Source organism: Falco biarmicus, chromosome 16 (genome assembly GCF_023638135.1).
Source record: "Falco biarmicus isolate bFalBia1 chromosome 16, bFalBia1.pri, whole genome shotgun sequence".
In the NCBI taxonomy this organism is placed as follows: domain Eukaryota; kingdom Metazoa; phylum Chordata; class Aves; order Falconiformes; family Falconidae; genus Falco; species Falco biarmicus.
Window position 1 is genome coordinate 4,104,489 of NC_079303.1, and position 27,736 is coordinate 4,132,224.

Sequence of the window (27,736 nt, forward strand, 5' to 3'; positions counted from 1 at the left end):
AACCAGAGGGATGCTTTGGAGGGCATTGTGTGGGGGATAGCAGTAAAAGGCAAAGGTGTATGATTTCTCCTGGTCCTCTACGACTTGGGAGACCTTCAGCTGCCCTGTTTGCTGTTTCTGCTTTAAAAGCCCACGCACTGCATCGCTCTCCTTCAGTTTATGCCTTCTGATATCTTTTGAGTGATTGTAGCCCAGAGTCATCTCCAAGAGCTGGAGCACTCTGCTGCACCCAAGGTGCACATGTTGGTTGTCTCACGCATGCCAGCGTCTGCCCTGGGGTGGAGAGGTCTGCTGCAGCCCCTGGCACTGCCACCTCCTTGCGCCTTCGTTCGCTGGATCTGACACTTGTCACCCACCCAACCGAGTAACTGCAACTGGGCTGCGAGGCGGGGTGAGAGCTGGAAGAGTTCGAGGCTGGATTTCGAGAGGAATTGGAGGGAGCAGTGAATCTGCTGCTAGCCACCATCCGGGCTTGTTTTCAGACTTCTCCCTTCGAGTGCAACGGAGGGAGCAGAGCCATACCCTGGTTGTCCAAACTGGGCTCTGGATCTCCTGCTTGTAATATGTTGAGCCTGGCTTTCGGCAGTGCTGACAGCCTATGGGTTTCACAGGATTAGTGCGTGGCCAGGCTTTCTAGCAAAAGTTTGAGATTGTTTTGGTTGTTTTTTTGTGCAGAGCATCCAAAACAATAGCTACCTTTGGAAACCGCTGTGTTGTCTCCAGTATGTTGGTGTAGGGAAGGATCCAGAGCTCCAGCCCCGGATCCAGGCAGCAGCCATGTGGGGGAAACTCGCACAGATCTGGCTTCCTTCTTGCATGTTTAGCTGGGTCTGGTTTTACTGGTCATGGCATCCACTTGGACCTCCTGCTTCACAAGGGCTTGAAAAGTTTGTGACAACATTTTAAAGCCCATTCCTTTCTATAGGTCTAGAAATGAGCTAGAACAAACACACACATCACTCCCACAGTAGAGTTTTTTGCCTTGAAGTGAACCTGCTGTTTGTCTAACCCACCTCTTTTTTGAGTTGTAGTTCCACTTTTTTGTCCTCGTTTATATACACAGATACGCGTGCGCACACATAATGACAACTAATGCATTTTGGCTTCCGTTCATTTGAAGTGATCTGTTATTTTGAGTTTTTTTGTGTCTTTTCTTGCAGCTTCTGAAGTTGCCCCATAGTCGGTTGATTCCCCATCACACTCCTAGTGCCTGAGTCTGATCCATGTTGGCCCTCCTAGTTCACCATAGATCTCTCATTTTGACTTAGCTGTCTGTTCAGTGGTGGTGACTTGTTGTTGTTGTTGTTGTGCTTTTTGGTTTATTGTGTCTGTATTATTTATTTTTACTTTCTCCTGGGAGCTCTGGCCTCTCATAGCTGTTACTAACCCCTCTTTTATTTATCCCCCATGCTGCTCGCCTCCCGGCAGATCAAAGTGGTGAATGCGTTCCGTAGCTCCTTGTACGAAGGCCTCGAGAAACCCGAATCCAGAAGCTCCATCCATAACTTCATGACTCACCCAGAGTTCATCCTGGAGGAAGACGAGCCTCGAACACCATTCCTTGACGGCGCTGAAGACGACCCTGAGACTGATGGACTCAAAAAGCGAGGTGGGGGTAGCCTGGGTGGATCTACATCCCTCAACAGAAATAACAATGCAGTGGACAGCGATCAAGCTGAGGTCACCGTCCCGGAGCCCGAAAGCCCCTTACACAGCTTGGAGACATCAGTTTGACCTTAGAACTTCGAACCCCCCCTCCTCCTCCACCTTTGCCCCTCGCCCTGTGTGATATTGGCACCAGTAACTGATCACACACTGCGGTCACTTCGTGTCAAACTGCTCATACGTATATCATTTTGGTGTTTTGTTTTGGGGTTTGTTTTTTTGTTTTTTTGTTGTTTTTACCATTATTTAGCAGTGGGAACCAGAGTACCACGATGCTGGGTGTCGGGAGAGAGGCTAAGCCAAAATTGTGCATCTCCATCCCTAATTTTCAGTGGTACTCACCCAAGTGAAGCAGCCAGGTTATCTCCTCTCCAAGAGTTGGGCTCCATGCGTCTGTTGGAGGTTTTCACTTTGAAAAATGCATGTTCAAAGAAAGTTCAAATTGTAGTCTTACATGCACGCTCTCAGCCTGAGGGCTGGGATGCACTTGTGACTTTTTTTTTTTTTCTTTTCCACTTGTGGTTTTTAGAGTTTTATTCTAATGTTGGGGTTTGTTCTTTGCTTGTGGGATTTGCCCCCAGTAACTTCACAGTGGGAAGTGGGGGAGTTAGCACTCTAGTGCGAAAATTTAAAAATAAACAAAAAAAAAAAACCCCAGCCAGGGGGAAGGTGTTTACTCACAGGTTGATAGATACAGGGATGTACACCAGTCTTCCACCTTGAAAAATGGTACCTAGCCTTTACAGTTCCTCCTCTGTGTGCGCACACACACTTTTCTCTCTCTGTTTCCAAAGCAGCAATTGGTAGACAAGGAACGAAGGTGACTTGGCTGTAGCCTTGCTGGATGTAGGATTCTGATTTTTCTACAAAGTAAGGTGGCGGTGAACTGGCAGTGGAAGGGTGGTGAAGAAAAACTCCGTGGCTGTGAGAAACAGGGCTCCTTCCTGGGGAGTCTTGAGTTGCATCTCTTCTGCTCTTGAACAGCTGTGAAACTTTTGGCAAGAGCCTTACAAAGTTTTAACAGCTCCTGCCATCAAGAGCAGAGGGATTTTTGCCCGTGCTGGCTTGTCTGTGCTGTTGGGTTAAATAATCCATCAGCCTTGAGTACAAGCTCCAGTTAACTGCTGAGGAACCCCAGAGGATGCTCTAGCCGTGCCCACCAGATCTGTACATCGCTGCCAGAGCGTTAGCAGGCTCAACAGAGAACAAGCATGGGGTTATGGAGAGTACAGTGGGTCAGCTCCTAGATCCTGGAAGGGATGAGTCGGGTTGTCTCTGTAGCCTGTGGGAAGAAGGCTCTATGGCCGATGGGAGAACTTTTGATTTCCGTAGCACTTCTGTAGCCGGTTTGCCAGCGGAGGCAATTCCTTGCAGAGGTAGCAGGTTGGTTGGTTTGCTGCAGGTCTTCCAGAGAAGGTGCCGCATGGAGGCTTTGCCTCACTTGCTACTTTTTTGGAAGGTCATCTCTTCACCTTGTCTTCTGCCTCACCTCTGTCTCTTGTAACCGTTCAGTGAGAGTCCCATTTTGTCAGAGCAGAAGCCCCAGGTGTCCTGGGCAAGTTGGCTCTGAACTGAGCCTCTTGTGAAGCCGTGAGACTGAGCGGGAGGCAGGAGTTTGCTTTGCTTGGGCTTAGTTTCTTCCCTGTGGGCTCTTGCTGGTGGCCCCCTGGTTACTGGCCCCAGGCAGGCAGGGCTGGAGGAAGCTCTGCTGCCTTCTCTCCTTCATTCTGTTCGGCTTGGTTGGAAGCAGAGAGAACCTGGTTGTAACTGGCTGTACAATGTCATCATCTTTGCCCAGCCTCCATCCCTGGAAGCAGAGAGGTTTTTAGCGAGAGGGTGGGCTGGCTGGTTTCTTCTTTTCTTTCCTTTTAAGAACGCACAGCAGAATCTCCCGTGCCTTCTCCGAGCACTGCCTGCAGCACCACCTGCCACGTGAGGCCCCAGTACTTTGCCAAGAAATAAGTGTTCCTTAAACGACAACACAAACCAAGTGTCTTTGTTTTGTTTCCAGCCCAGAACCAACTCGTCCCTTCCTTGGGGTGGGAGGAGGGAAGGACGAGGTTGCCCCATTCCTGCCCCAGGTAGCTGAGGAAAGGTCCTGCTCCCAGGTCTCCTGCCTCGGTGCTGGCAAAGGGGGTGAAGGCTGGGCTCCGTACACTGCCAAAAGCAAGAAGAAATTGCCACCACTGCCCATCTCAATTGCAAATTTAGTGTCAAACCCCTTCCCCCCCCCCCCCTCCACCCTGCACAGATAAACCCATCGCTACCCTCCCCATTCCTTCTTCACGCGAGCTGAAAAAATAACTTGGGCAGGACCGGGGGGTGTGTGAGGGATGTTTTCCTCGGTTATACACAAGTGGGGTGACAGGAAAGACAACAGGGGTGGTTGTGGGGTTTGGTTCTGTACTAAAGGTGACATTGCTTAAAAGATCACTTTTTCTATTTTAAATACTTGCAAAAAAAAAAAAAAAAGGATGAAAATATGGTGTTCTTATAAACTTACATAAATATTTATTAAATACTTTGGGGGGACACACACCGATTTTTCTTTTGATATTTTTTTAATACCTCAGACCTGTTTTAAAAGAAAAAAAAAAAAAAAAGACTTAAACCAACAAAAAGCCAACTTTGGAGGCTCTCAAAGTCACTCCCAGAAATCCGTGACTGGCAGGTTGCCACAAGGGTCTGGTTGTTCTTTAGTTGATATATTTTTGTTGTTCTAGTTTCCATATTAGGAGGGGGAGAAATAATTATATATAAATATTATGCAAAAAATATAGTTTTCTTTAGATCAGAAACTGATATTTTTACGTCAGCCATATGTATTTTGTTTAAAGAAAAAAAAATAAATAAATCTTGAGTCCCGCGTCTGCCACGGCGCGTGACTGTGTGACAGCAGTTCAAAGTGACAGGTAATTAATTCAGTGTATCAGCGATCGGATGCCAGTCAGCTTCCTTTTCTCTGAGCAGCCATCTTTATACTAGATGTTAGTTGGATGACACAAATGTTTTTTTATATAAATTATGTTGGTATGGCTGGTTGCTTAAAGTATAAACGTTTATTGTGCATACATCTTTCCTGTAAAGTTTTTTTGGTTGGTTTTTTTTTTTTTTCTATTTAGTTTCAGTGATATACTGGCAGCAGATGACTATTGGGTTAAGTTATTGAGGACATTACAAAAAAAAAAAAAGAGTTGGGGGAGATTGGTGCTCTACGCTGAAAGGCATGGTCAGCAGCACGAACTTCTGGGGACTCTGCAACATGCCTTGAAAAAGGGGGAGTTTTGGTGGGTTGGGTTTTTTTTATTATTTTTTGCTTTGTTTGAACTGCCACGAGTGTGCGTGGGGGAGAGTGCCATGCCAGACAGGAACCGAAGTCATACCCTGTGATACATGTTAACTTGCCTTGGAATGCTTTTGTTATTAAAACACTCTGAACATAATTTTGCATCCAGTTCTTAATAACAGTAGGGTCTCTGGTGGTGGTGGTGGTTTTCTGTTAAATAAATTGGCGGATTGGTACCAAAGACATTACACCACGTCCTGTGTGCATTGCTGAACAGGCATTTTTAGGCATTTGCATTATGTGATAAGGTTTCCTTTGATTTGCACAGGGGTTATACTTAATTTTCAAAGGTTTTGTGCAATAAGCTTTGAGGAAAATTTTGAAACAATCTCAAGAAGGAAAAAAACTAAACCAAATTTTAGCATGGGCAGCCTTTGGCTTTCCCCAGTCAAGAAGTAGGCATCCTGTAGTGCTCAGCCCCTTCAGAAATGCTTCTCGGGGGTGACATGATGTTGGAGTGAACAGAAAAGCCCCATCCCAGATCCAGGGAGGGCATCTCCAGGATGCCATTGCCAACTCCTGTTGCCCTCCATGACTGCAGGGACCAAGCACTTCAAAGAAGAGTCCCTGCAAGCTTTTGTACCTCCCGGGGGAAGGACACATGTACCTGCCTGCCATTGCTTCTCACTGCTCCGTCCAGCTCCTACAAGTTTATCAACCCCTGGAGCATGCAACCTGTAAAATGTTCTCCTGCAAACCCAGCTCTCCCTGGTGGCTGCAGCGACGTTGGGGTGCCATTCTCCTGGTCCTGCCCCAAACAGCAAGGCTGTGGGGCGACGCCGGCGTGTTTCTTGGCACCTGGCTGTTTCTCTCCAGCATCTCTCTGCCAAGACTCTCCCCTGCCACCAAGACTGGCTGATTTCTGGCTGTCCTGCCTCTGATATCTTCCTGCTCAACAAACCCCACAATTTTCATCCAGCAAAGCCCATGACTAAAACTGCCTTTAGTTTATTTCCTCCCCTTAAATAAATATATATATATATACAGTATTAAATCAACATTTATGTGTGTGTATATATATTTATCCAATGCTCTCACAACAAAACTTTCTTTTGACGAGGGCACGCAGATCTGAGTTTTTCTTTTCCAGTAACTAAGTATAATAAGCACTGGTATTTTTGTATAAAAACAGAAAAATACAAAACAAAAGACTGAATATTATGTGGTATGCATGACATTTAAAAAAAAAATGGTGGTTTCAAAGCAATATGTACCCTGGTGTGTTTGCCATATCCTAGAGTCCAGCTTAAAGTGCACCTGATCTGTATTGCATTTTGATATTAATCTCTATGTACAATGTTTTGCATGTAATTTATATGGTTCTTGGGAGAAAAAAATTTTGAAGTAATTGTCATTTGGCTTCTTCTGAGAAAACAGACTCCAAGCAGAGATAATACTCAAAGTGGAAGCAGAAGAGTGGTTGAGGGGTGGGAAAGGGGGTACATAGTAAAAAACATGGAGCGTGCTGGGGGTGGGGGAGAAGGGCAACGGTTTTGAATCAATAAAGCTTTGGCTGTTGAGCAGAAACAATGCGCAAGTGCATCCAGAGAATAAAATGTGCCCACGTGTAATTGTGACGTCCTCAGTGTGTCCACCAGCTTGTGAAATCAATCCCGCATCCTCTCCTAGCACTGGATGAATGGCTGGGCTTCCTGTCTGAGCAAGCCAGAGGATGAAAGTGGGGCCTGAGGGGTGGAAAGAAGGATGGGGATCAAAAGCACCCGTTAGCGTGGGTTTTCTCTCTGCATAAGCCTCTCTATCGAGAGGCAGGGGCTGGCTGGTTGCACCCAGCACTTTCTCTCAAGCATGGTTTCATCCCATCTCCAAAAAAAGTCCAAAACCGGCTGTCAAATGCCATCCAAACCAGTGCTGCTGGGCTGTGCCAAGCTGCCCTTGAGCAAAAATCCTTGTCCCCTTCCCCAGTGCTGTGCCTGCGGTGCCTCTAAGGGGATGCAGGGTGGAGGCTGTGATCCCAGTCTCCCTGGGACTGCCTTTGAGCTGTGTCCTGCCTCTGCACTGAGACTGTTTTGCCTCCATAGAGGCACTTCGCCCAGAAGGACAGACAATGGGAAATCATAACCGGTCTCCAAAATACTTTTATTCCCAAGCAGGTTGTTTGCACTGGAGCTGTTTTAACTCCCTGGCTTCAGTGGAGAGGCTGTTGCTTCCCTGTGTCTTTAATAACTCCAGAGCCCAGCCACGATGAGAAGATAGAGCTGGGCGAGGCTGTCGGTGAGGAAGCTCAATCTGAAACTTCTCAGCTGAGCGTCTGACCCTTGGAGCTGATGCCAAGTGACACAAACAGGGCGTAAGAGCTTTGCTGTGCAGTGTCACCCTCTTTCCTGCTTTCTTGAAGAGGTATCTGTGCCAACAGTGTCCTCCAGCTCTTAATTAAACAGAACAGCCCCAACTGCTTCTGTTTTTTAAACCTAGTCCAGGCTGGATGCAATAAAACAAATCATAGGACTTTTAGTCATTTAACAGGGATGATGGCTGTGCCTTTTGTACCTGTGCAGCAGCGGCTGCCCCAGGCACCTTCTTCCCCAGGATGGACGCTGCTCCTGCCGCCAAGGTGCCAGTTTACCACAGGGAAAGCAGGACACCATCACGCTGGGACAGAGAGGAAAAAAGCAGAAGGAAGCAGGTTCAGGCCTGTGATCCACCATGAAGCCTTAGCCGGCCCATGCTGGCCTGACAGAAATGGCTGCTGCCCAGAACACCCCAACCAGGCCCAGGCCTCCCTCCCTGGGGTGCAGCACGGCCTGAGGTATCCCGAAGCCCCACGGTAAGTGGGATAGCGGGTTGAAGACATAAAATTGCTTCCAGCTTGGAAAGCGTAACCCTGAGGCAGCACCCAGCAGTGTGAGGGAGGGGTGGGTACCTCAGGGGCTGCGGCCATGGTGGGCAGACACGCACCCTGACAGAAGGCGGGCACGGGTCTCTACAGCCGTGGTGGAGGGGAAGGGGCACACCCACTCCGTGTGTGTCCCCCCCACACACACACACACAGTGGGGGAACTTTGCCTGGGGTTAAAGCTGCTGGCAAGGCCCCTCCGAAAAGCAAAGCACAGAAAACCCGCCCGCCCCACTTTGTTTACGGGCCCCGCCCGCCCCGCTTTTGTCGGTGAGGGGGGCGGTGCCGCCCGCCCGCTGCGTCCCCGCGGAGCCCCGCCCACGCCTGTTGCAGCGGGCGGAAGTGGGCCCGGGTGGAGCCGTTTAGCAACGGGCGGGCTGAGTTGCCCGTATGTTAGGCGCCATCTTTGAGGCTGGCAGAGAGGAAGGCAACGGCCCGAGCAGCAGCCCCGGTGAACCGAGGCGACGCAGCGGCGGCAGCGGCGGTCCCCTGGGGTTCGGTAAAGTCCCAGCTCGCCGGTAACTAGAGCCGTTCGTAGACCGCAGGGGCTGGGGAATGGTCTCTCGCCAGGCCCGGGTCCCCTCGGTTCCCCTGAGGGGAAGCAGGCCGCATCCCCCGCGCCCGCCGGGGCGGGCGGCCCAGGCCGCGTCGCTGAGCCCTCCCCGCCGGGGTGGCCGTGGACGCTGGGGCGGGGAAGGCCGCCGGGGCCCCTGGGGCAGTGCGCACCCCCGGGGACGGGGGTGAGGGGTTCTCCTCGGTGCCCCTGGGCTTTAGAAAGCGGGATCTGCTTCCCCGTTGCCTGAGGTAGGCCCAAGGCAGGCCCGTCTCCCCCTGGGTACTGGGGGAGCTGCTTCCCCGTTGGCCGAGGTAGGCCCAAGGCCCCCCTCTCCCCCGGTTACAGGGCCGCGGCCCGGGTCTCTCCCGTTCTCTGCCCTTCTCTCGGCTGTTAGCCCTTCTACAGGGCCTGGCTGCGGCCACCCCCACCCCCCCCCCCCCCCCGCCGCCTTCCAGCGGTCTCCTGCCGGCAGTGTACGTTATTTTCAGTCAGAACCTTGTACCTGCCTTTTGTAGCAATGCACGTAAGGGGCGGGCGTGCTGTAACGTAGTCGTCTGACAAATTGCTCCTCTGTCCCCCAAAGGAACTGCCTTCAGGATCTGACTAACTCTGGATGCACCCGGTTGTCACGGTTAATTTTTCTCCTTTAGGTTGTTTAAAACAATCCAATTGGGTGACGTTTGTTTTTGTTTCTTCAGAATTGGATCAAAGAGGTTTCTGTTTTCTTAATTTGATGTTTGTAATGAAAATGTAAAAGTGATTTTTGCTGTTGCAGGGATCAGTATGTGGAGCCTACAGAATGTTCCCAAAACTGGTGCTTTGGGGTGCACGCTGCACGCCAAGAGATTGAGCTCTGGGCCGTACTTTCAAAATAAAAACACTGGGTTATTTGATTGTAAAAAAGGAGATCTGGGGATGGGGGATTCTGAAATGATATCAGGACTGCCACAGTGGCACATGGTTGAATTGGACACACATTAAAATGATCAGGCTGAACAGGTAGGCTGAAATTGCTGGATGACCATGTGTTTCAGGAAGAAAGCTAGTCTAGAGAAAACTTACTCTTGCTATCACTTCTCATCTAAAATGGCACCCTTCCAGATGGCTGCTTCCTGGGGAGACTTGACTCTTTTTGAGATTTAATAAAACATTTCAATGAGGAAGATGAATCGTCGCAGTAAATTGCTGCCAGGCCTTGCAACGTTGGTTTCAGAAGCAGAAAAAGGATGAGTGTCTTTTATTTTAAGTATGCTTGTCTCACCCAAGAGTAAGATGTAGCAGCTTTAGCAGTCCCCTTTGTTCGGAATCGATTCCTGATGCCCATTTGGACATCAGGGAGGAAAAGCTGGCAGACAGAGAGAACAATAAAGAAGAGCCACCCACTAAAAATACAGGAAAGAAGGGGTTATGCATTAAGAGAAAGCCACTACATTAAAAATAGGTGCTATCTAAAAATTTTTTAAGTTTTTGGGACCTGCGGGTACTGCTACACCTGCATGTGCTGCAGTTGTGCCTGTTGCCGCTGAGCAAGACGGAGAGAGCTTCCTTAGTGCAGACTGTTAAAGCATGCGCTGTTGGCTGGAAGAAGAGCAGAGACTTCCATTGTGTGGAACTTCAGATTGATGGTTCACCTGGTGTACCACATCCTGGGGGGAGGAAGGGGGGAACCTACTTGTGGCAATCCTGGTACTCTTCTGAGGACATGGAGTCCTTTGTAACGTCTCCAAGCAGAGTGTTGTGTACATTGGGCCATGGCCAACAGCCAGGGATCACAACTGTAAGTGCTGCAAGGGAGGGTGAATGTTCCTGGAACATGTCTGTGTCAGCCATCTCCCCAGACAGCGGTTTTAGCAGTGGGAGTTTGACGTATGTTCCCAGCTCTCATGTGTTCTACAGCTCTTGTCAGTAGTGATGGTGTGGCAGAGCCAGCGGGCTGTTTTTTTGGCTGGAAGAGGAGGAGTGGACTGCAAATGTGCCTGAGTAAAGGAGAGCTGTCAAACAGATTTGCCTTAGATGTGGGTTGTACTGGTGCAGCTGTTGCAAATGCAGCAATAGTGGATTTTGGAGAAGATAAAGGGATTTTTCTTCTCGAAAGTAATGCTGTCAAAATGCTGACTTGATGTCAGAAATTGGGAAAAACACATCTGTTGTATGGAACTTCTCAGCTGACCCTCAGTAATACCTGGCACACTCCTTGCAATGCTCAAAACGTGTGTCAGGCAGAGCAGGGCAGGGACTCACCTTGACACTTGCATGTTGCAGCAACACTTGCAGACCACTCACCCTGCGTGCTGGGCCAGGACCTAAATGTGATGGTACTGTTGGTAACCTGAAGCTCAGGAAGCACTTCTGGATTTTTCTGCTGTTCATGTGATGTATTGAGCTATTTCTTTTCAGCGGATAGGCTTAGAGCCCGTAGTGGTTCAATGTCTCCAGGCCTGGGTGTTCCTATTCCATCTTTGCTTACTGAGCAGGTGCTAGGTAGGAGAAAGGACATGAATCTTAACTATGGGACTCAGATGGTCAACTACATACTGCTATGAAGGAACTCGGAGGTGAGAATGCACTTAACAGATAAACAGAGCTATTACAAAATTAATGACTTTTTTTTTTTTCTTTTCAAAGCCAGCCTTTTGCAAGTTCACGCAGATTGTGACCCTAGGGAGTTTCAATCTATAACATGGCTGTACAGCATTGTAGAAGAAATATTTTTCATGGCTTTGGAGAAAGCACAACTCAAAAATACACATTTAACTGTTGATACAGGGATCCTGAACCAACCACAGACTGCTTTGACAGTGACGATCCACTCAATATCTTTTGATACATCTTCTGCACCAGCAGAAGTCCCCTTTTAGAAAACAGGCAGCTCCCTCCTGCTGGCTTTGCAAAACTTCTGCAGTAGGAAGTGTCCTACAAGAACCAAGTTACCATATTGATGTGTGGCTTTCCCTTAATCTGCTCACCCCTGGCTTTCCAGAGTGGCGTTGTACACACAGTGCTAGGTGCCAGCTGCCATGTTTTAGATATATTTTTAAATTAATTATTCAGGACTTTGAGCATAGGAGCATTGAGAACAGGTTAGCAGGTACTTGAGAGATTTCCTTGCCCATTCTGCTTAAGCCTCTCACATTCCTCGGGAACTGCAGCATTCAAACTATCTTTCACAGGATCACTTGAAGCAGGAAATAGCTCTTCAGTGAACCTCTCTACCTTTTATATGGTAAAGTGACTAAAACAGCAGAAGGTGGAGCAGTCTCCTCCTAGGAGGGGGAATGGCGCTAAGCTCGGCTCATTCTGGTGGTCCCAGCTGTCTGATGAGTGCAAGATTCTTGCCCTGCACGTGGAGGCCAGTGGGGAACTGCAGTTCTTAGTCAACTGCTGCCATTGGTCACGTCCTGGCTTTGCAGAGCACATGGAAAGACTTTCAAATCAAAGGTGTCCCTGCTGCTTTTGGACTGGGAGATGGGTGAAATATCTTAGACTTGAACTGATTTTCTACAGAGTGATGCGCTCGGATCTGAACGCTTCGTCTTGGCCACTTTACTAGATCCCTGCTGTAAAGGTTGCTTTGAGGAATTCCTTCTCCTGCATCTCGATTTGTCAAGCTAAAAACAAATCCGTACTGAAGCAGTGTCTGATCTCATGAGTGCTGCAGTTCAGGGTTATTCTTTTGACAGTTAGAGAAACACCAGGTCAATCAGCCCTTTCAGGAACAGGTTGATTTGCCCCTCATCTTAAGGAAGAATGTCTTAATTCAGGTCCTAAAGTGGCACGTCTTCAAATAGAACTGCTGCAGCCAGCAAGGGGCGGCTGTGCCTTATGGTTGTGGTAACTCCTAACCGACTCTGATAATGATGAAAGGTGACCCTGACTCAATGGCAGAGGAAGCTGAGACTATCATCTGCTTTAACATTTCCCTTCTTGGCTAGCAACCTTGCAGTCTTTACTCCAAGAGGGCCTTGAGTGCTATAACCCTGTCTCAGAACATCCCCCCAGTCCGTATTGAGACAATATTTAACAGCTGGAATTGACTAAAAAAAATGTTTAGAGTAGATATTTTGACTGTCTTCTTCAGCTTTGGACAACATAGCTTTCCATTTTCATACAGAGAACCTTGTTCTTGTACTAGCAAGAGGTTCTGTGCTTCAGATTGGTGTGATGGTGTGGTTTGTGTACGCGTCATAATGCATTGTTCCATATGTAGCTGGTGGTGCCAAGTGCAAGCTAGCAGGTAAATCAGCACCAGCTGTTTTGCAGCTGGTGTAAGTTTAACTGCAGTCAGGGTTAGAACATGTAGTTCCTGGTGCTCTTCCTTCCTTGTCATCTTATTGGACTGTCTTAATAAGTAGGGGTGTTGATCTTTTAATATTTTTTTGTAAGAAATCAAAGGTGTAAAGTAGAGGAGCCAGGGAGATTGTCCAAGTGATATACTTTGTGCTGTATAACCAAAAATACCCATAGGTAGGTGCAATAATACTTCTGTCATACGTGCGTTGGGGTGCAAAAAATTTTGTTTCCTCCTTGCACTTTGATACAGGACAAAGGCAGGTCAGCAAGCTGGAAAGTTAGACCAGGGAGTACGACTGTTTCTTCAGTACCAAGAAAGACAAGCTTGTAAAACAAAAGTAGATGGACTTTCATTGTACTATTTATCTTCCCTTAGCAAAGGTAAATTTTATGGCACTTGTGACATGTTTTTCCTGACCTCTAGCTACTGCATCTGTAATTGTTTATTATTTTTTTTACAAAATGAATTAAAAATCTCTTGATACAAAAAGTTTCTGGAGAAAAAAAAGGAGTGTTTCAAGTTCTCATCAACTTCCGTTAGAGACCTCCTGAGTGCACCAGAGTTACTCATTTTTGCTCAGTTTCAGGGGTTAGTTCCATTGACTTCTGTTTAGCACTCAGATAGCCATGTTAACTGATAGCAGTTTAGGGAAAAAAAAGAAAGGTTTTGAGTGAACCTGTTCTAAAATGAAAGGATTCTAATGGAGTTTAGAACTTTGAGGTTTTTGCAGAGTTCTTTTTGTTGGGTTTTTAAATTTGTTTTTAAGTTTTGCTGTTTTCCTGTTCCTTAAACAAAATCCTTTCAAATTCTGACCAGCTGTGGAAGTCTGCTCAGGAATATGAAGGCAACAAATGCTGCTGAGCTACCTGGGCATTCAAAAGAGCTACATCTGAGGGTTGTTGGTTTTTTTTCCCCTCCCAAGGTGGTAGATACAGTAATATTGCATTATACAGGTGTCTCTGACTTCCTAGGGAAAAGAAATGCCGCCTTCTAGACTGTATTCCTTCCAATTTTTATTTGAATGCCTCTGCTCAGCAAGGTAGCAGTCCTTCAGTTGCCAACTATTTAAGTGTTGGCTTGTGCAAACTGAAGAAATCACGCTTGAAATTCAATTTAAGAATCGATGGTATTGGTAACATGTTTGGAAAGATGTTTCTTGTCAAATTTCTATGTGATGGAGCACCAGTAATCTTTAGAATTAGATGCATAGGAAGTAGTATGACACAAAGCCTGCTTTTGAAGGTCAAAAGTGAATGGTCCCGTCAGTACTGAAGAAGGGAGGAAAACTGTGCACTTAACTACTGTTTTATTCCCTTTGTCAAGCAGTCTAAAAACAATAACTAATATGAGAACCCAACTTCTCCTCTCTTTATTTTAGATTTGGGAAAATTCCCTGCCAAAAAAAAATATCCTGGAAAATTCACTAGTGTTTGTGTGAGTAAAAGGTTCTAACCTTTTATTATTAATTTGTAAGAACTATTTCATTCAGTTTTGTCCAAAAGAGTCAGAAATACTTTGCACAGGAATGTGCAGCATTTTAATGAAAAGGGTCAGAATCACTTCAATTTGAACTTTATCTGGTCTGGTTGCAGATTTTATGGCATTTAGTATCTCTAAAAAATAAGAATCAAAATATCTGATTTTACATTACAAAAAAAAAAAAAAAAAAACCAAAACAAACAACCTGCTTGTGGCTAAATAAATCAGTTTCAGCTCTGGTGGCACCAAAAAATCATCAGCTGTTGAATTGGACATAAGCCATCTTTTCAAACCTTCCGTGATCTTGCAGTGATGGATAATGATGGATATATGGGTTAGGGAACAGCGTATGATGGCAAACTTGCAGTATTTGTTCTGATGTAAAAAGAAAACAAATTATTTCCTAAAATCAAAGTAATGCAAAATTATCAGTATCATGCAGCCATGCCACTTGCAAAGTGAGCATTTCCCTGCCTCTTAAAGCTTGCTGTATCCTTGATCTGCTGTCTTCCTGCTGTTAATTGATTGCAACTCTACGTGTCTGGTCAGGGCTAAAAGTTGTTCTCGATACGGATGTCATACAACATATACTGTGCACGCTTGTGTGTATAGATATGTTTATACTGTATGCATGTACATATGTATGCATATTTGTGTGCTGGCCCCCAAATCACTCATGTTATAAAACATCAGCCTTGAAGGCATATTCATCAAAATATTATTGTAGATCTTTCATTTTTTCCAGTTCCCTCAAAATAAGAGACTTCTAGCAAATAGCCAAAAATTCTAATTTTTTACTATCACTCTTGCTGACTTTATTATCACTTACTCTTGGTGTGTGTGTATAAACACATATGTGTATATATATATACATATTTGTGTATTTATACACACAAGTATGTTTTTGCTGTACAGGTAATAAAGATGGGGGAAGGTTTTTGTGTTTTCTTAATAGGTGAAGAAAACTTGAAGACCAGAAATTGCATCTTACTGAATTTTAAATTTAAAAAAAAAAAAAAAAAAATTATAATTGCCCGGCTGTGGAAGATGGATCCTCATTTTTGCAGCCACTTTGAATCACAAGCTCATCTTTAAAAGCATTGGGTTTTTTTGTTGTTTTTTTGGCTTTTTGGTTTTTTTTTTTTTGAAGAGCTAACTACCCCTGGCTGTCTCCAGTATGACAGTATCCAAATGGACTTGCTTCCTCCATTAGTTGTAAGATGTTTAAAAGCACATCCTATGTTTGAATTGTGGATGAGAGGTTCCCTTGGCAATGTGAGGAGGAAAATTCTTTCTACCCCTTTATTATTAATTCACGGATTCAGTGTTGGTTCGGCCTACAGGAGAAGTTAACTGGAAGTCTTTGAAGATCAGTATCTTTGCTGAAGTTATCCAGGTACGTGAACTTGAAGATACATGGTGATTGGAAAATAATGTTTAATATGTCAACTGTGTTTTATAGAAATTATTAGTACCCACGGTTAGTCATCGGCTGGTAACTCAAATGTATAACCATTTTTTTAAGAAACGGCTCTCATCGGGTGTGCAGCCACATGCAGTGGTTTTTTCTGTGCTCCGAGGCGTATAACTACTACTAATGACACAGCAGAGAATGCTTGCTCACCAAACCCATGCAGTTTTTACAGAAGTTTGATTTAGGATTGGGATACTTACCGTGTACAGCTGATTTCAAGACATTGTCTCCTGCTCAAGAAACTCATTTGTTTAACAGAAAGATTTTTTAAATCTGTTTTTACATAAGTAAAAACGCTTATTACTTTATTATTTTTCACCTATTGATACCTTTCTTTAGGGTTACTTTTAAAAAGAAGATTTCACTGTTCAAGCCAGTAGAAGATTTTCAGGCCAAGAAAGAGTGAAACCAGCTCTTGCCAAAACTGGAGGAAGTCCCTGTTGAGTGAACCCTTAGAACCTGAACTCATTCTAAGAATTTGCCCATTATGTCTAACCAAGGAGATGACTGCTACTTCTATTTCTATTCCACATGTAACAAGGTATGTTCGGGTTTCTTTTGCTTTAGGGTTATTTTTACCTTTCTAGTTTTTATGAGGAGAGGGAAGAGTGGGAAGAGACATACAGATTTCTGTTAGCTTAATAAGTAAGATTCTGCTTCCAGTTCTAATAGCATGGACATTTTTTTAGGCTGTACTCTTTTATATTCCTTTTTGTTGATTTCCTGTTGGTTACAGGGAGACAGCTGTTCCTTCCGCCACTGTGAAGCTGCTCTGGGAAGTGAAACCGTCTGCACGCTCTGGCAGGAGGGTCGCTGTTTCAGGAATATCTGCAGATTCAGACACATGGAAATTGATGTGAGTGTTTGTGTAAAGATGCGTTCTCAAACTAAATCACAGAAAGCATTTTTCCTTGCTGTAGGTGGACTGAATGTGCTTTCCCTGATGGATTTACTTACTTTAATATGATACTGGTTTCTGTTACTAGGAGAGGGATGGGAGAAAGCTGGGGAAAGAAAAAATGATTTCTTAGGTATAGCTCAGCAAGAAATTCTTGTGTTAGGTGCTGACATTTATTTTCTTACAACCTCATTGATCAGACTGCTTGAATGTGCTGGGGCAGGGTGGCAGTGAACAGCCTGCACTAGCCTCCTAAAGGCTAGGCTTTATAATGGCCTGTCAGGTCTTTTCTGCCCTGGATTTCTTCAGATAATATTGTTCTGACCTCTTGGGGTCGTAGAAGGTGGGAAGAGAAAAGATGTGAGGGAATTAGGCTCTGAAAGAAATTCCCATAGATTTAACCTAGGCAATTTAAGGCATTTTTTCCCTCTGAATAATCCTGGTATTTTGCACGTTGTATTAGTTTAACCCACCCTGAATTGACATGTTAGAGTGCTTGTCTTCTCAGACTGAACGATGGGCAGGCTAGATAATACGTGGTTGTTACAGCTTACACAAACTTTGTGTGTACGCCCTGAAATAATTTGAGTGATAAATAGACCTTTGGAACAGTGTTGCAGCACTGCGCTGCGATGGTCCTGTCTCTGGCATGATGTGAAACTGTCTCTTTGCCAATCTTAAGTGAGTGTTACCGTGAGCTTTTCTTTCTTTCCGTCTTCAGAAAAAACGGAGTGAGATTCCTTGCTACTGGGAGAATCAACCAGTAGGCTGTCAAAAAGCCAACTGTGCTTTTCATCACGCAAAAGGACGTTATGTTGAGGGACTCTTCTTACCACCAAGCAAAAGTGAGTTTCTTGGGTCCTTTTTCTTTAAGTATTAAATAACTAATTTTGAATATTGCCTAGGAGTGCATACAGTACCGTAGAAGACATCGAGTAACTGCTCATTTATAAGTGCAGGGAGAAGTCTGCAGTTGGAAGCTGTTAGCTAAACGGAATGTAATTCTGGTGTTTAATTTTTTCTTTTGTGCTTGGCTTCTCTGTGCTTTGTGTGATCTTTGCCTTTCAGGTTGCTTTCTCCTCTTTTAATCCTTTCTGGGTGTAAGGTAATGAGTTTTTTGTGTGAAGGGAAGCCATTGTTTACAGTGTAACCAGAGATGAAGAAGAAACAACTTTAAATTCAGTATCCAAGTGGGTTATCTGCCTTATCTACCATATCTACACAGTGAGTGCGGCGTTGGGGTCAAAGTGTTAAATGGCCAAATTACAGATGGTCCTCCTCTTCCTCTAGCTACACTTCCAAGTCCACCTGAGTCTGCAGAAGACGATGTAAAAATGGCTCAGATATCACTGCAGCAAAACAAACTTTCTGTCCAGTCAAATCCCTGTCCACAACTGAGGGGGGTGATGAAAGTGGAAAACTCTGAAAATGTCCCAAGTCCTACACATCCTCCAGTTGTAATCAATGCTGCAGATGATGATGAAGATGATGATGGTGAGCGTTTTTTACTTACTGAAGGCATTTCTACTCTGAATGTATATATAAATCACAAAATAGTTGAATTGTGTAGTGTTTAAAGCAGGGGTCCTCAAACTTTTTAAACAGGGGTCCAGCGCGCGGATGAAGTGGCAGGCAGTCATCTGCGGCTGCTTGGTTCCTCCCCCAACCCCCCCCCCAGCCCCAACCCCCGGCGGGGGGTGGGTGGGGGGGTGGGGTCTGTAAATACCGGAGGGCGGATTGAGGACCCTGGGGGGCCATATCTGGCCTACGGGCCGTAGTTTGAGGACCCCTGGTTTAAAGCTACAGGCAAGACTTTGGAGTCCTAAAAGTTCGGGTTTTTCCCAGTGTAGCTCTTCTATTGCATGAGTTTGTCAAGTCAATATAGCTGTTTAAAAAAAAAAAAAAATCCTTCTATAAACAGTTGTTTGTGTTTGTAGCTAAGAATACGAACAGAACCTGAACCATGGACTGCAATGTCATTGTATGAGCTATGTAAACATGAAAAATCTTGTTTAATCCCTGCTCTGTAACTGAACAGGTTTATTTTTGCCTTTTAGACCAGCTTTCTGAAGAAGGAGATGAAACTAAAACACCCGTCCAGCAACCAGCGACAGAAGCCCATAATGGATTGAGGATAATTTCCACTAGGAAATCCAATGCTAATACAAAGCAAGGTAGTCTTTAACTGCTGTAGTAGGATGGATTGGAAGGAGAATTTGATAATTAACTCAAAAGCAATGTGTTCCGAAAATATGGTAGAACATAGGGGAGCTGGATGGAGTCAGTTATTTCCATGAGCTTGTTCTTATCTAAACATGTTGTATGTCCCTTGGCTCAGACAGATAAACTCCTTGTTTACTTCTGTAGAGCGAAACAGAGCTGCAGAGTGGAGTTTAAATGCCTGCAGTTGTGTCCTCTGAAAAGTTGTGGAAAGCCATGTCTAACGATAGAGCAATCTAATATCATGTAGATGGATTAAAAATACTTAAAACTATAGGTTTTACCCTGCAGGATGGGAGGAGGGGCAAAGAAAGGTCCCAGCTGCTTACTAAAATACCCCCGTTCTATGGCTTTTTTACTTGTTGGGAGTGTTGACGGGGTTCATTTGAAATACTTCAGAAAGGTTGAGCTGTAAGAAGCTTGGTGATCTGTGCTCTTCAACATGTGCCTTTTAAGTCTCACTTTAACCGTTTTGTGTTTTCAGATGTCAACTTAAATTTTGGAATAAAAACACTGGAAGAAATCAAATTGAAGAAACTAAAGGAAAAAACAAAAAAACAAGGTGGTGAGTTAATATCCCCTGTTATCCCTCTGCCTTCTGTTCATGTGGTTTTTGTTTTTTTGTTTTTAATCCTTCTGACAGAACCTGGCCAGCTGTCTGTGTATGGGCAAATACAGTTAATTTGCCAAAAAAAAAGGGGGGGGGGGGGAACTTTTTTGCACTGTAGTGTTCAGGATGGGAGATTTCCATGTTTAGCTGGGGATCTTGAGCTACTTTGGCGTGCAATCTGTTTTGTTAAACTCGAACAGCTGGTATTCCAGACAGGAATTCCAAGGGCAAATCAGAGGGAAATTGCTCAGCGCTTTTTTTTTTTTTTTTTTTTTTTTTTTACATGCACTGGTCATTATGTGTTTGACAGTAATGAATAACTATGGTTTTTGTCTTCATGATAGTTCTTGTGTTCTGTTTTGTTGGGGTTTTTTTCCTAAACGTCCTTATGTTTTGCTTGCTATGATCAGAGGGTCCTTCAGGAGTTTCTGTTCATCCACTCCAATCTCTGACTGTTCCTGTGCCAGAAAAGGAAAATGAACGGACAGTAGTGAGAACTGTGACTCTGTCTACAAAGCAAGGTAACAGTGAATACTGTTGTTTTATGGTTTCATGGCTTCTAAACCAAAAGGTTAGGTGATAATTAAGGTAATTCAGACACGTTAATCTGCTGGGTGCTGCCTTTTCTTATTAAAACTGTGCTTTTATGTTTAAAGGCCCTGGTTGTATTGGAGAGACTTGGCATTTGTTGTATTGCAATAAAAGATCAAGAAGTGCTTTTTTTAATCAGCTTGACGTTAAGCCATAGCTAATCATACATTATCACCATCCCACAGAGTCTCAAACATGCTTCATTTGACTTCTGTGTTCCTGACGTTGAGTGAGATTTGTGAATGAGCTAATGTGTTGACGGCATGTGACAATGTCAGTGCTTGGGTTAAGTGCATTAGCAGCAGAGGGAGATGCTGATGTCAAAACAAGTGTCAGTACACAATAAGGGGATAACGAGAGTAATGAAAGGGAAGACCTACAGAAGATGGCATGACACAAGTAGTGCACCTTGGAAGCATTGAAGAGGCTGGCAGTGGCAGCTGCAAACAGTAGTGTGATATGAGTCTGTATAAATGATTGTGTCTAGATCTGCACAATTCCTTTTAAATGCAAGAAATGCGTGGGACTACTTGTAGTTGCTTGTTTATGTGGTTTGGATACCAAAAGAGTGTCTTTTTACTGGGACGTGAGCTAGAAGACAATGTTTTTACTGGCTGCTGGTTTCTGTGCATTAAAGAGATGATGATTTGTTTTAGGGGAGGAGCCTGTGATTCGACTGAACCTTGCTGACAGACTGGGAAAACCGAAAACATCTGTAGGTAAGAGCTTTTTGTGAGCTGTTTGTTTGGGTGCCCTCATCTAAACATGACTATATTTAAGGGCATTTTTCTGTATGTGGGAGGGAAGTTTTGGTGGAGATCTGTATTGGCTGCAGAAATGGCAAATTTTATTACCAAGCGAAAGACAAATACAAGAAAGTATACCTGGAAGGATTGAAGTCTGTGGCTGACTGTTCTAAAAGCCTCCTCCAGAGGTATGTTCTTACAGTATTTCTTGTTTCTCTCTTTCCAAAGGTGGTAAAAGTGTCCTTCCACTAAGGCGCAACCTTGCTGAAAGGCTGGGGAAGAAGATGGAGATTCTGGAGAATGCTGACAAAGCACCAAAGAGAGGTACAGCTACTAAACAGACCTCTGGATTGAATGCACAGATTTTCTGTTTGTCCTTTCTTTTAATGGAACTTTTGCATCTTGGTTGAGGGCTCAGGGTAACTTGAAATCTCGGTGAAGTGATCTCCTGCCTCGTATCAAGATGTGAACACAAAATTGAGATTTGTGCAGTCTCCCTAACTTTTACCGTTCTGTCTTGTAGTTCAAGTCCCCAAGTCTCTGAAGGAGAGGCTAGGATTACCCTCTGAACAGACCAGTACTGAGACAGGTAATAACTGGCTATTAAATATGCCTTCCCCTTTTTTTTCTTTTCATGAAATTCCATACAGCCCTACAAGTTAATTTAAAAAACCTGCCTGATTTCTTTTGCTCAAGTACTGAAGCTGTCCTGATGGCTGCTGTCAGAGATCTGACTCTGGGGGGGGGGGGGGGGGGGGGGGGGGTGTTTCCACTTGTGCCTTGTCAAGGTTTCATGCTCCTGCTGTGAACAATCAGAAGCTGCAGTACACTTACACGTAGGTAGAATAGAACCACTACCAGGAGCAGGAGTTTGAGATGCTAACAGAGAGGCACAGTCTGAGAAAGAAACAAAATGGGCTAATGTTTTTTTTGTGTTGCAGCTCTCTGGAGAGCACTCATTTTCAAAAGACAAGTGGCTCAAAGGAGGAGAATATTAATGCAGTTATATTGTCCTAAGATGCATTATTAGGAACGGTCAAACCTAGTTTTCCTTAGTACTGTGACAAATTCGGGAGACTTTAAATGTTGTTGGACTCTGTTTAAATGTTGGTGCTTATCTGTTTTTTTCTGATGATGACAGAGAAGGCTGCTAAGCCAGCAGGAAAGATCCATGTGAAAACACTGGAGGAAATTCGTCTTGAGAGAGCTAATCAGAGACGAGGAGAGCCTCAAGCTAAACCCCAGACCGAAGGATGTGGTAAAACAGAAGATCCCAGCTTGGGGGCAAGACCTCCTGCAGTTCGCATCAAAGCTTTCTCAGGAGCCCCGGTTGAAAAAAAACGCAAGCGAATGGAAGACGAGAAGCAAAAACCAGAAGAGTTGCCTACCAAGGTGAAAGTTGAGAGTGAGCCCAAGAAGCAGAGCACACTTGCTCCGCCTGTGCCCAGCAAAGTGCAGCTGGCAGAGTCTGCAGGTAAAGCCAAGCCAGCAGGAGAAGTGCGTATTAAAACCTTGGAAGAAATCAAGCAGGAGAAAGCTCTGCGAATGCAGCAGAGTGGAGAAAATGTGCCAGCTCCACCAGCCCAACCCGAACCTGCCCCGACAGGGAGGAGATTGTTACGGATCACAAAGCTAATAGGTAATAAGATGATTTGGTACCTGCCCTGGTGAAGTGCTTCCTCTGTCAAGCAAATTCAGTTTGCTCAGGATTTGCTTTGCTTTTTCCTTCAGTCTGTACTAGAGGATGAAAGAGTTTTAAGGCTGCAAGGTACAAGACAGTGCTGAAATACGCAACCATATTATTTTCCATGCATTACACTATAGTTTTCTGTATTTCCCACTGGAAATTTCATTCATTGAGGAACTTTGTAATCTAATTTCTCTTCTGTTTTTTTCTGCCATCTGTTTGTGATATGGAATCTTGCCTGTGCTGAATCCAAGTTTACCTCCTCTCTGGCATATGTGGTGTTTAACTTGGCTATTGAGGTATATGTGTTTGCGAAGCTTGGATCAACTTCTGAATGTGAGGGCCAGTTTTTGTCAAAAATGACAGAGCATCAAAGATCTCATCATTAAGATCATATAAGCCACGTAAAAAGAGTGAGTGTGATTGAGGGAAGGATGGCTCAAATACTGTGGATTGCTTACTGTAGCCTTTCCCTCTGTCCTGTTACTAGACATGAGGAAATAAACACACCAAGGAAACAGAGGTAACCAGATTTCTTTACTTCTGCTGTTGACAGATTTATTAATTTTTTTTGCTTGTTTTAAAGGACCTGGAAGGGAAGAAAAGAAGATAGTGGAATTGAATAAGCTTTCTCCTAAAGCAGTCTCTGCACCTGCAGAGGTGAGTCCTTTGTAAAGACAGATATATTCATAAAATTTCTGATAAATTTTCTCACTTTTTGTGTAACTCACTGCTTGCTGCCAGTTTGAGTGTGCTCCTACCTTTTGGTGTTTGGTAAGTGCTTCAGTAAAGTCCTAAGTCCTGTCACTTTCAATAACATTTCCAGACAGTACTGTAATCCTCAAGCACTGAATTAATCTGATTATACCTGATAATGAATAAACCCCCCTATTAGCACCAGATAAAATCTGTGAGGTTAATGTGGAGGGAATGTTTTTCTTGTCAGTGACTTTATCTGTCAGACTTGAAGAATATCTTAAAATCTTGAGGTGTTTCAACAGAGAAGGCTAAAGCTTTTTATGAGAGGGAATCAGACTTACAGTGAATGCTGTATTGGGGAGCTTGTATGACTGGTGCCTAAAAAGAATGTAATAGGTTACAGCTAGAGTCTTCTGCTCTATTAAAGAAGCTTGCTGTGTTGGGAATTGCAGGCTTTTGAAACAGTATTTCCATAGTAAAGCATGGATCTTGTTACAGGTAATGTTTTATGGAAAAAATGTCAGATCTGAATGGTATTAACATGCTCTGTTCCACGTGGAGCCATTTTGGAGGCGTTGCCACTCAGATTTTCTTAACAAAATCTCCATAGATTTTTGTGCTATTAGTCCTCTTTTTGTTTTTTTCTAGCCCTCTGATCAGAGTGCACCTAATGCTAAAGTTCAAGTGAAGAGCCTTGAAGAGATTATGAAGGAAAAGCGGCAACTGAAACGATGCCAAGAAGAGAAACTTCAGAAGGAAGCAGCTGCTGTGCCATCTCCTGTTGAAAAAGCAGTGAAGGATAAAACTCCAGCATCAGGGAATCCTGAATCCACCGTGGTTTCAGGGCCATGTTCCCAATTCATGAAGAGGGCGTTGGTGAAACCTCCAGAACATGGCGTTCAAAGCCCAGGAAAGGATGCTGCTGTACCCCCAGGGAAACAGGCAGCTCAACTTCCAGAACGGAAAGCTAAAAGTAAGCGTTGGCTGTATGTTAAAGAGTTACTTTAGGTCATGTTTTGAAAGAAAGGCAGATCATGACAATTTTCATGTTGTAACTGGCTCCTTTTTGTAACTTCTTTGCTCCTTTTATGGCTTGTTGGTAAACAGTGTTTACTATGTGGAAAATAACTGCTGTGAATCTGGGAAATTGGAGTGTAGTTGTTATGGCCAACTATATTTAACTAGAAGGATCATGGGACTGTTAAAGAGAAGCTGTTTGGGTTTTTTTGTTCCTGAGGCAGAACAACTCTCTTTCTCTTACTCTAGCCAAACCGAAGGCGTGCCTGAAGCCTTCTGATGGGAAAGCCACCTGCCTGACAAAGCAGACACTGAAACGTAAAGCAGCTGAGAATCATCCCTCTGCTGTGGCGGCAGTGAAGCCACTGAGTACCACTGGTGGTGACACGCAGGAGCTTCCAGCTAAAAAAGCAGCTGTGGTAAGGACAGTGACAGTGGCTGAGGCAGTAGTGGGTCCCTAGTAAAATTTATGCCCAAGTTTTACCCTCCTCTTGGAGAAAAGATGGAAAGCTGAAATACTTGGCGCGTCTCTGTTCTCTTTTAAATCCAGAAGTGGTCTACAGGATGGCTGTAGTACCCTTCTGCTTTTTATTAGATGAATGGCAGCATTTACATAATACTCTGCTATGATTTCTCTGTGCTATGAAGGATTTTGTCCATTAACGCTGTGTTCTTACAAAAGACACAAGGTCATTAGTAAACTTCAAGCAAAGTTTTCTTCAGGAGTGCCCTGGTTCTGTATTTTGGTTAAGGTTCAGCTATGCCAGGGGAGAAGCAGCAGAGGAAGGATTTACTAAGTCTTTTACCTGCGTATCATGAAAACTGTCTTGTTTCTTCCTAGGCTGTTGTTCCTGCTTTGCCAGAAGACAGCCTGGTCTCCGTACCTGGGAGAGAAAAACCCAAAACTAGGTAACAAGCACAACTTGTTCTTTTTCTTGATCAGTGTGTCTTTCATGTGAAACATAAGGGGGTTTTGCATGTGGAAAAATTAAGAGGTTTGAGATAATTAATGTCAAATTCAACAGAGGAACAATGAATCAGGAATAATTTTCTAGCAGCTAGCAGGAACGCTTATTTAGATTTTTTTTTTTTCTTGAAATGCTGCAAGTTGGCACAGCTTTTCAGTGACTTTTTGGGTTTTCTGAATGCCTGTAGAGTTTGACTGCTTAATCTTTTTACAGTCAAATTAGTAAAAGTGGCAGAGTGTCTCTGATCACAAAAATGGAACTGTCTTGGCCAGACCCAGGCTGCTCTGTCTTCACAGATAAATCTCCAAACTGAAAAATGTACCTGCTGATACATTGGACTCTTATCAGTACTGCCCCAGGTTAATTGAATAACAATCCCAGTGTAAGGTTGAGGTGTCAGAGGGATTAACTACAGCTTTAAGCGCTGGTTTGCAGAAAACATCTCTCTGGTTAAGGAATGTCATTCACTGATTTGCTCTTTCTTGTTCTTCCAAGTCCTGAACTGCATATTGGAAGCCAAGCAGACTTCATGGCACAGTCCGAGGTCTCAAGCTCAACTTCAACTTCTTCACAAGTACCGGTGAAAACACGCCGGCTGAGCTCCACAGGGGCTGGGAAAGCACCCTTATCCGTAGAAGATGACTTTGAGAAACTTATTTGGGAAATCTCAGGAGGCAAACTGGAAGCAGAAATTGACCTGGACCCGGGGAAGGATGAGGATGACCTCCTCCTGGAACTCTCTGAAATGATTGACAGCTGAACTGCATATTCTTAAGGCTTAAAAAAAAAAAAAAATTAAAACTTTATATTTTATTGGATACCCAGAGGTGATCCTTTTTCTAGCTAAGGCTTTGCAATGAGTCTTAAAGCACAGTTGAACTGGTAGAAATTGGCAGTATCTGCACTCCTTTGTCCTAAATTTCCCTGCTGGTCAGAGTCAAGGTCCTGTGCATCCATTCTGTAACTATCGGTGGTTACCTTTGACATTAAGAGGACAAAGCACTTGTTTATTTTGGGACAGAGAGATGCCCATCTGCAGACTGTGGTGGTCATGAACTGATGTACTGATTCAGTGATGCTCCGAAGGCTTAAAGCTTCCTTCCTTCCTCTCCCACCCTTGGCAAAACACCGTTCAGCGCATTTCCAAGCTTTTTCTGACTTCTTGGACAGTTGATATCTAAAGCCTGGAGTTACTATGTCAACTCTTGAGTTTTATTTATGTATGTTATCATTTTGACTTTAATCTTTTAGTGTAACTTAATTAAATGTTGGGGTGGGAGGGAGCAGAATAGTTAATATTTTGGACCAAATGTGCTGCCAGGGGTGGTGGTTGGGGTCAGTCCATCCAGCCTCACTTGGAATTATCAGGGATGATACAATATCAGTGTGGAAAAGCAGCATCTCTGCAGTACAGCTAGAATACCCCCCTCTGATTTTGTTGTACTGTACCAAAGCTTGGGGAGGTTTGGTGCTTTTTGCTGATGCGAACAGGATTCTGGGGTGGATAGTTGGGATTCCTCTCGCAGTCTGCAGTAAATCGGCAAACTAAGAATTGGTTAACTAAGAATTGGTTTAAGTGCCTCTTGGTTCCAAGAATTGCTCTGCTGAGCTGCTGGCTCGTCCTCTGTCGGGAAGCGGTGGCTGCTCGGACTCGTGCTCAAACACCGTCGGCTTCGTCTCACCTCCTGCCCGCTGTGCCGTGCCACCGCTGGCACCGACCCGAGGGGGAGCGTGTGCCTGGGCTGGAGATCTTGGAACCTGGTACTGCTGCAGGACCAACCATGCTCTTTTCGGGCATGCCCCAGGGATCCTCCCTTTGGTCTCCCTGGCACCCCCACCCCACCACTGAGGCTTGAGCTCCGTGTATGAGTACACGCTGGAGGCTGCTGCTCTGCCACAGGTTCTACATGCAGTCTGAATTTGGGACCCTGAAGAAAATAGCTGAGGCTGAGGTGTATTGTGTACCCTGCCACCAGTTTTCCCTAGCAGGCATATTTTGAATTGTTTTCTTGAATTCTTTGGAGAACTTTAGTCTCTTCTTACTATGATTTGTGAAGCCGTAGGGGCCCTCAGGCATTTGCTGCTGGCAGAGGAAAAAAAAAAATGAGTTGAGTTGATTGTAAATACTTTCTCTTTGGAAGAAAACACTTATGTGCTTTGATAATCCACTGTGATGTCTTAGTTCCTAGAGGAAAGGTTTGAAACCAAAATTTAGGAAACTGCTGTTCTGGCTCCAGAAGGGTCACCTGGCTCCAAGCTGCCGATCCTTTATCCTGCTGAAGGACTTTCTCACGGTGAGACGTTGCCAGCGGTGACTGGGGGAGAGAGGAAGAGTGTGCCTGAGCCTGGCGAGGAAGGCTTCCCCCCTTGGCTTCCCTCCTCTTGCTCTGTTGTCAGCCTTTGCTGCTCCCTCTGCCGGGGTGAGATTTGGTGTATGCCATGGTTTCTGTAAATATTTTATTCTTCCATTTTATATTTGTATTCTATTTAAGGTATTGTATTAAACATAGTCTGGCCTCCTCTGCCTTTACCGGTAGTTGAACTATTCCACGCAACAGCGGTTAGCACTGTTTTTAAATAAATATGGCACAGGAAAGGTGTGGGTGTGTAGTCTATTGGGGGGGTGAGGGGACAC

The 27,736-nt window shown here is 44.6% G+C and overlaps 2 protein-coding genes across 14 annotated transcripts in view; both read left to right on the top strand.

Moving 5' to 3' along the window:
- ATP2B4 (ATPase plasma membrane Ca2+ transporting 4) overlaps window positions 1-5,108 on the top strand; it is a 51,788-nt gene extending 46,680 nt beyond the window's left edge. For all 5 annotated transcript variants that reach the window (XM_056361573.1, XM_056361575.1, XM_056361569.1 and 2 more), the window contains one exon: window positions 1,429-5,108. In XM_056361573.1, coding sequence (XP_056217548.1) covers window positions 1,429-1,454 — 26 coding nt within the window. In that variant the 3' untranslated portion in view covers window positions 1,455-5,108. The remainder of the gene's footprint in view (window positions 1-1,428) is intronic.
- Window positions 5,109-8,234: 3,126 nt separating this feature from the next.
- Window positions 8,235-27,697, top strand: ZC3H11A (zinc finger CCCH-type containing 11A). Of its 9 annotated transcripts, none has more exons than XM_056361344.1 (19): window positions 8,238-8,383; window positions 14,091-14,146; window positions 15,535-15,587; window positions 16,005-16,206; window positions 16,402-16,521; window positions 17,285-17,408; window positions 17,854-18,057; window positions 18,621-18,737; window positions 19,268-19,348; window positions 19,804-19,914; window positions 20,641-20,703; window positions 20,959-21,054; window positions 21,254-21,319; window positions 21,872-22,369; window positions 23,004-23,077; window positions 23,765-24,089; window positions 24,383-24,552; window positions 24,975-25,042; window positions 25,597-27,697. In XM_056361344.1, the coding sequence occupies exons 4-19, from the start codon at window positions 16,153-16,155 to the stop codon at window positions 25,859-25,861; spliced, it is 2,436 nt and encodes an 811-aa protein (XP_056217319.1). In that variant the 5' UTR covers window positions 8,238-8,383; window positions 14,091-14,146; window positions 15,535-15,587; window positions 16,005-16,152; the 3' UTR covers window positions 25,862-27,697. The 9 variants fall into 9 exon arrangements, with proteins under 9 accessions (XP_056217312.1, XP_056217319.1, XP_056217316.1 ...); XM_056361342.1 differs by having other exon boundaries at window positions 8,240-13,092; XM_056361337.1 differs by having other exon boundaries at window positions 8,235-8,383; window positions 12,962-15,587.
- The last annotated feature ends 39 nt before the right edge of the window (window positions 27,698-27,736 follow it).

Excerpts from the sequence above, each read along its gene's own strand:
- ZC3H11A (XM_056361337.1), top strand. The coding sequence starts at position 16,153 with ATGTCTAACCAAGGAGATGACTGCTACTTCTATTTCTATTCCACATGT. Across the intron at positions 19,349-19,803 it reads AAAAACAAAAAAACAAGGTG|AGGGTCCTTCAGGAGTTTCT; the intron begins GTGAGTTAATAT and ends TGCTATGATCAG. Across the intron at positions 24,553-24,974 it reads CAGCTAAAAAAGCAGCTGTG|GCTGTTGTTCCTGCTTTGCC; the intron begins GTAAGGACAGTG and ends GTTTCTTCCTAG.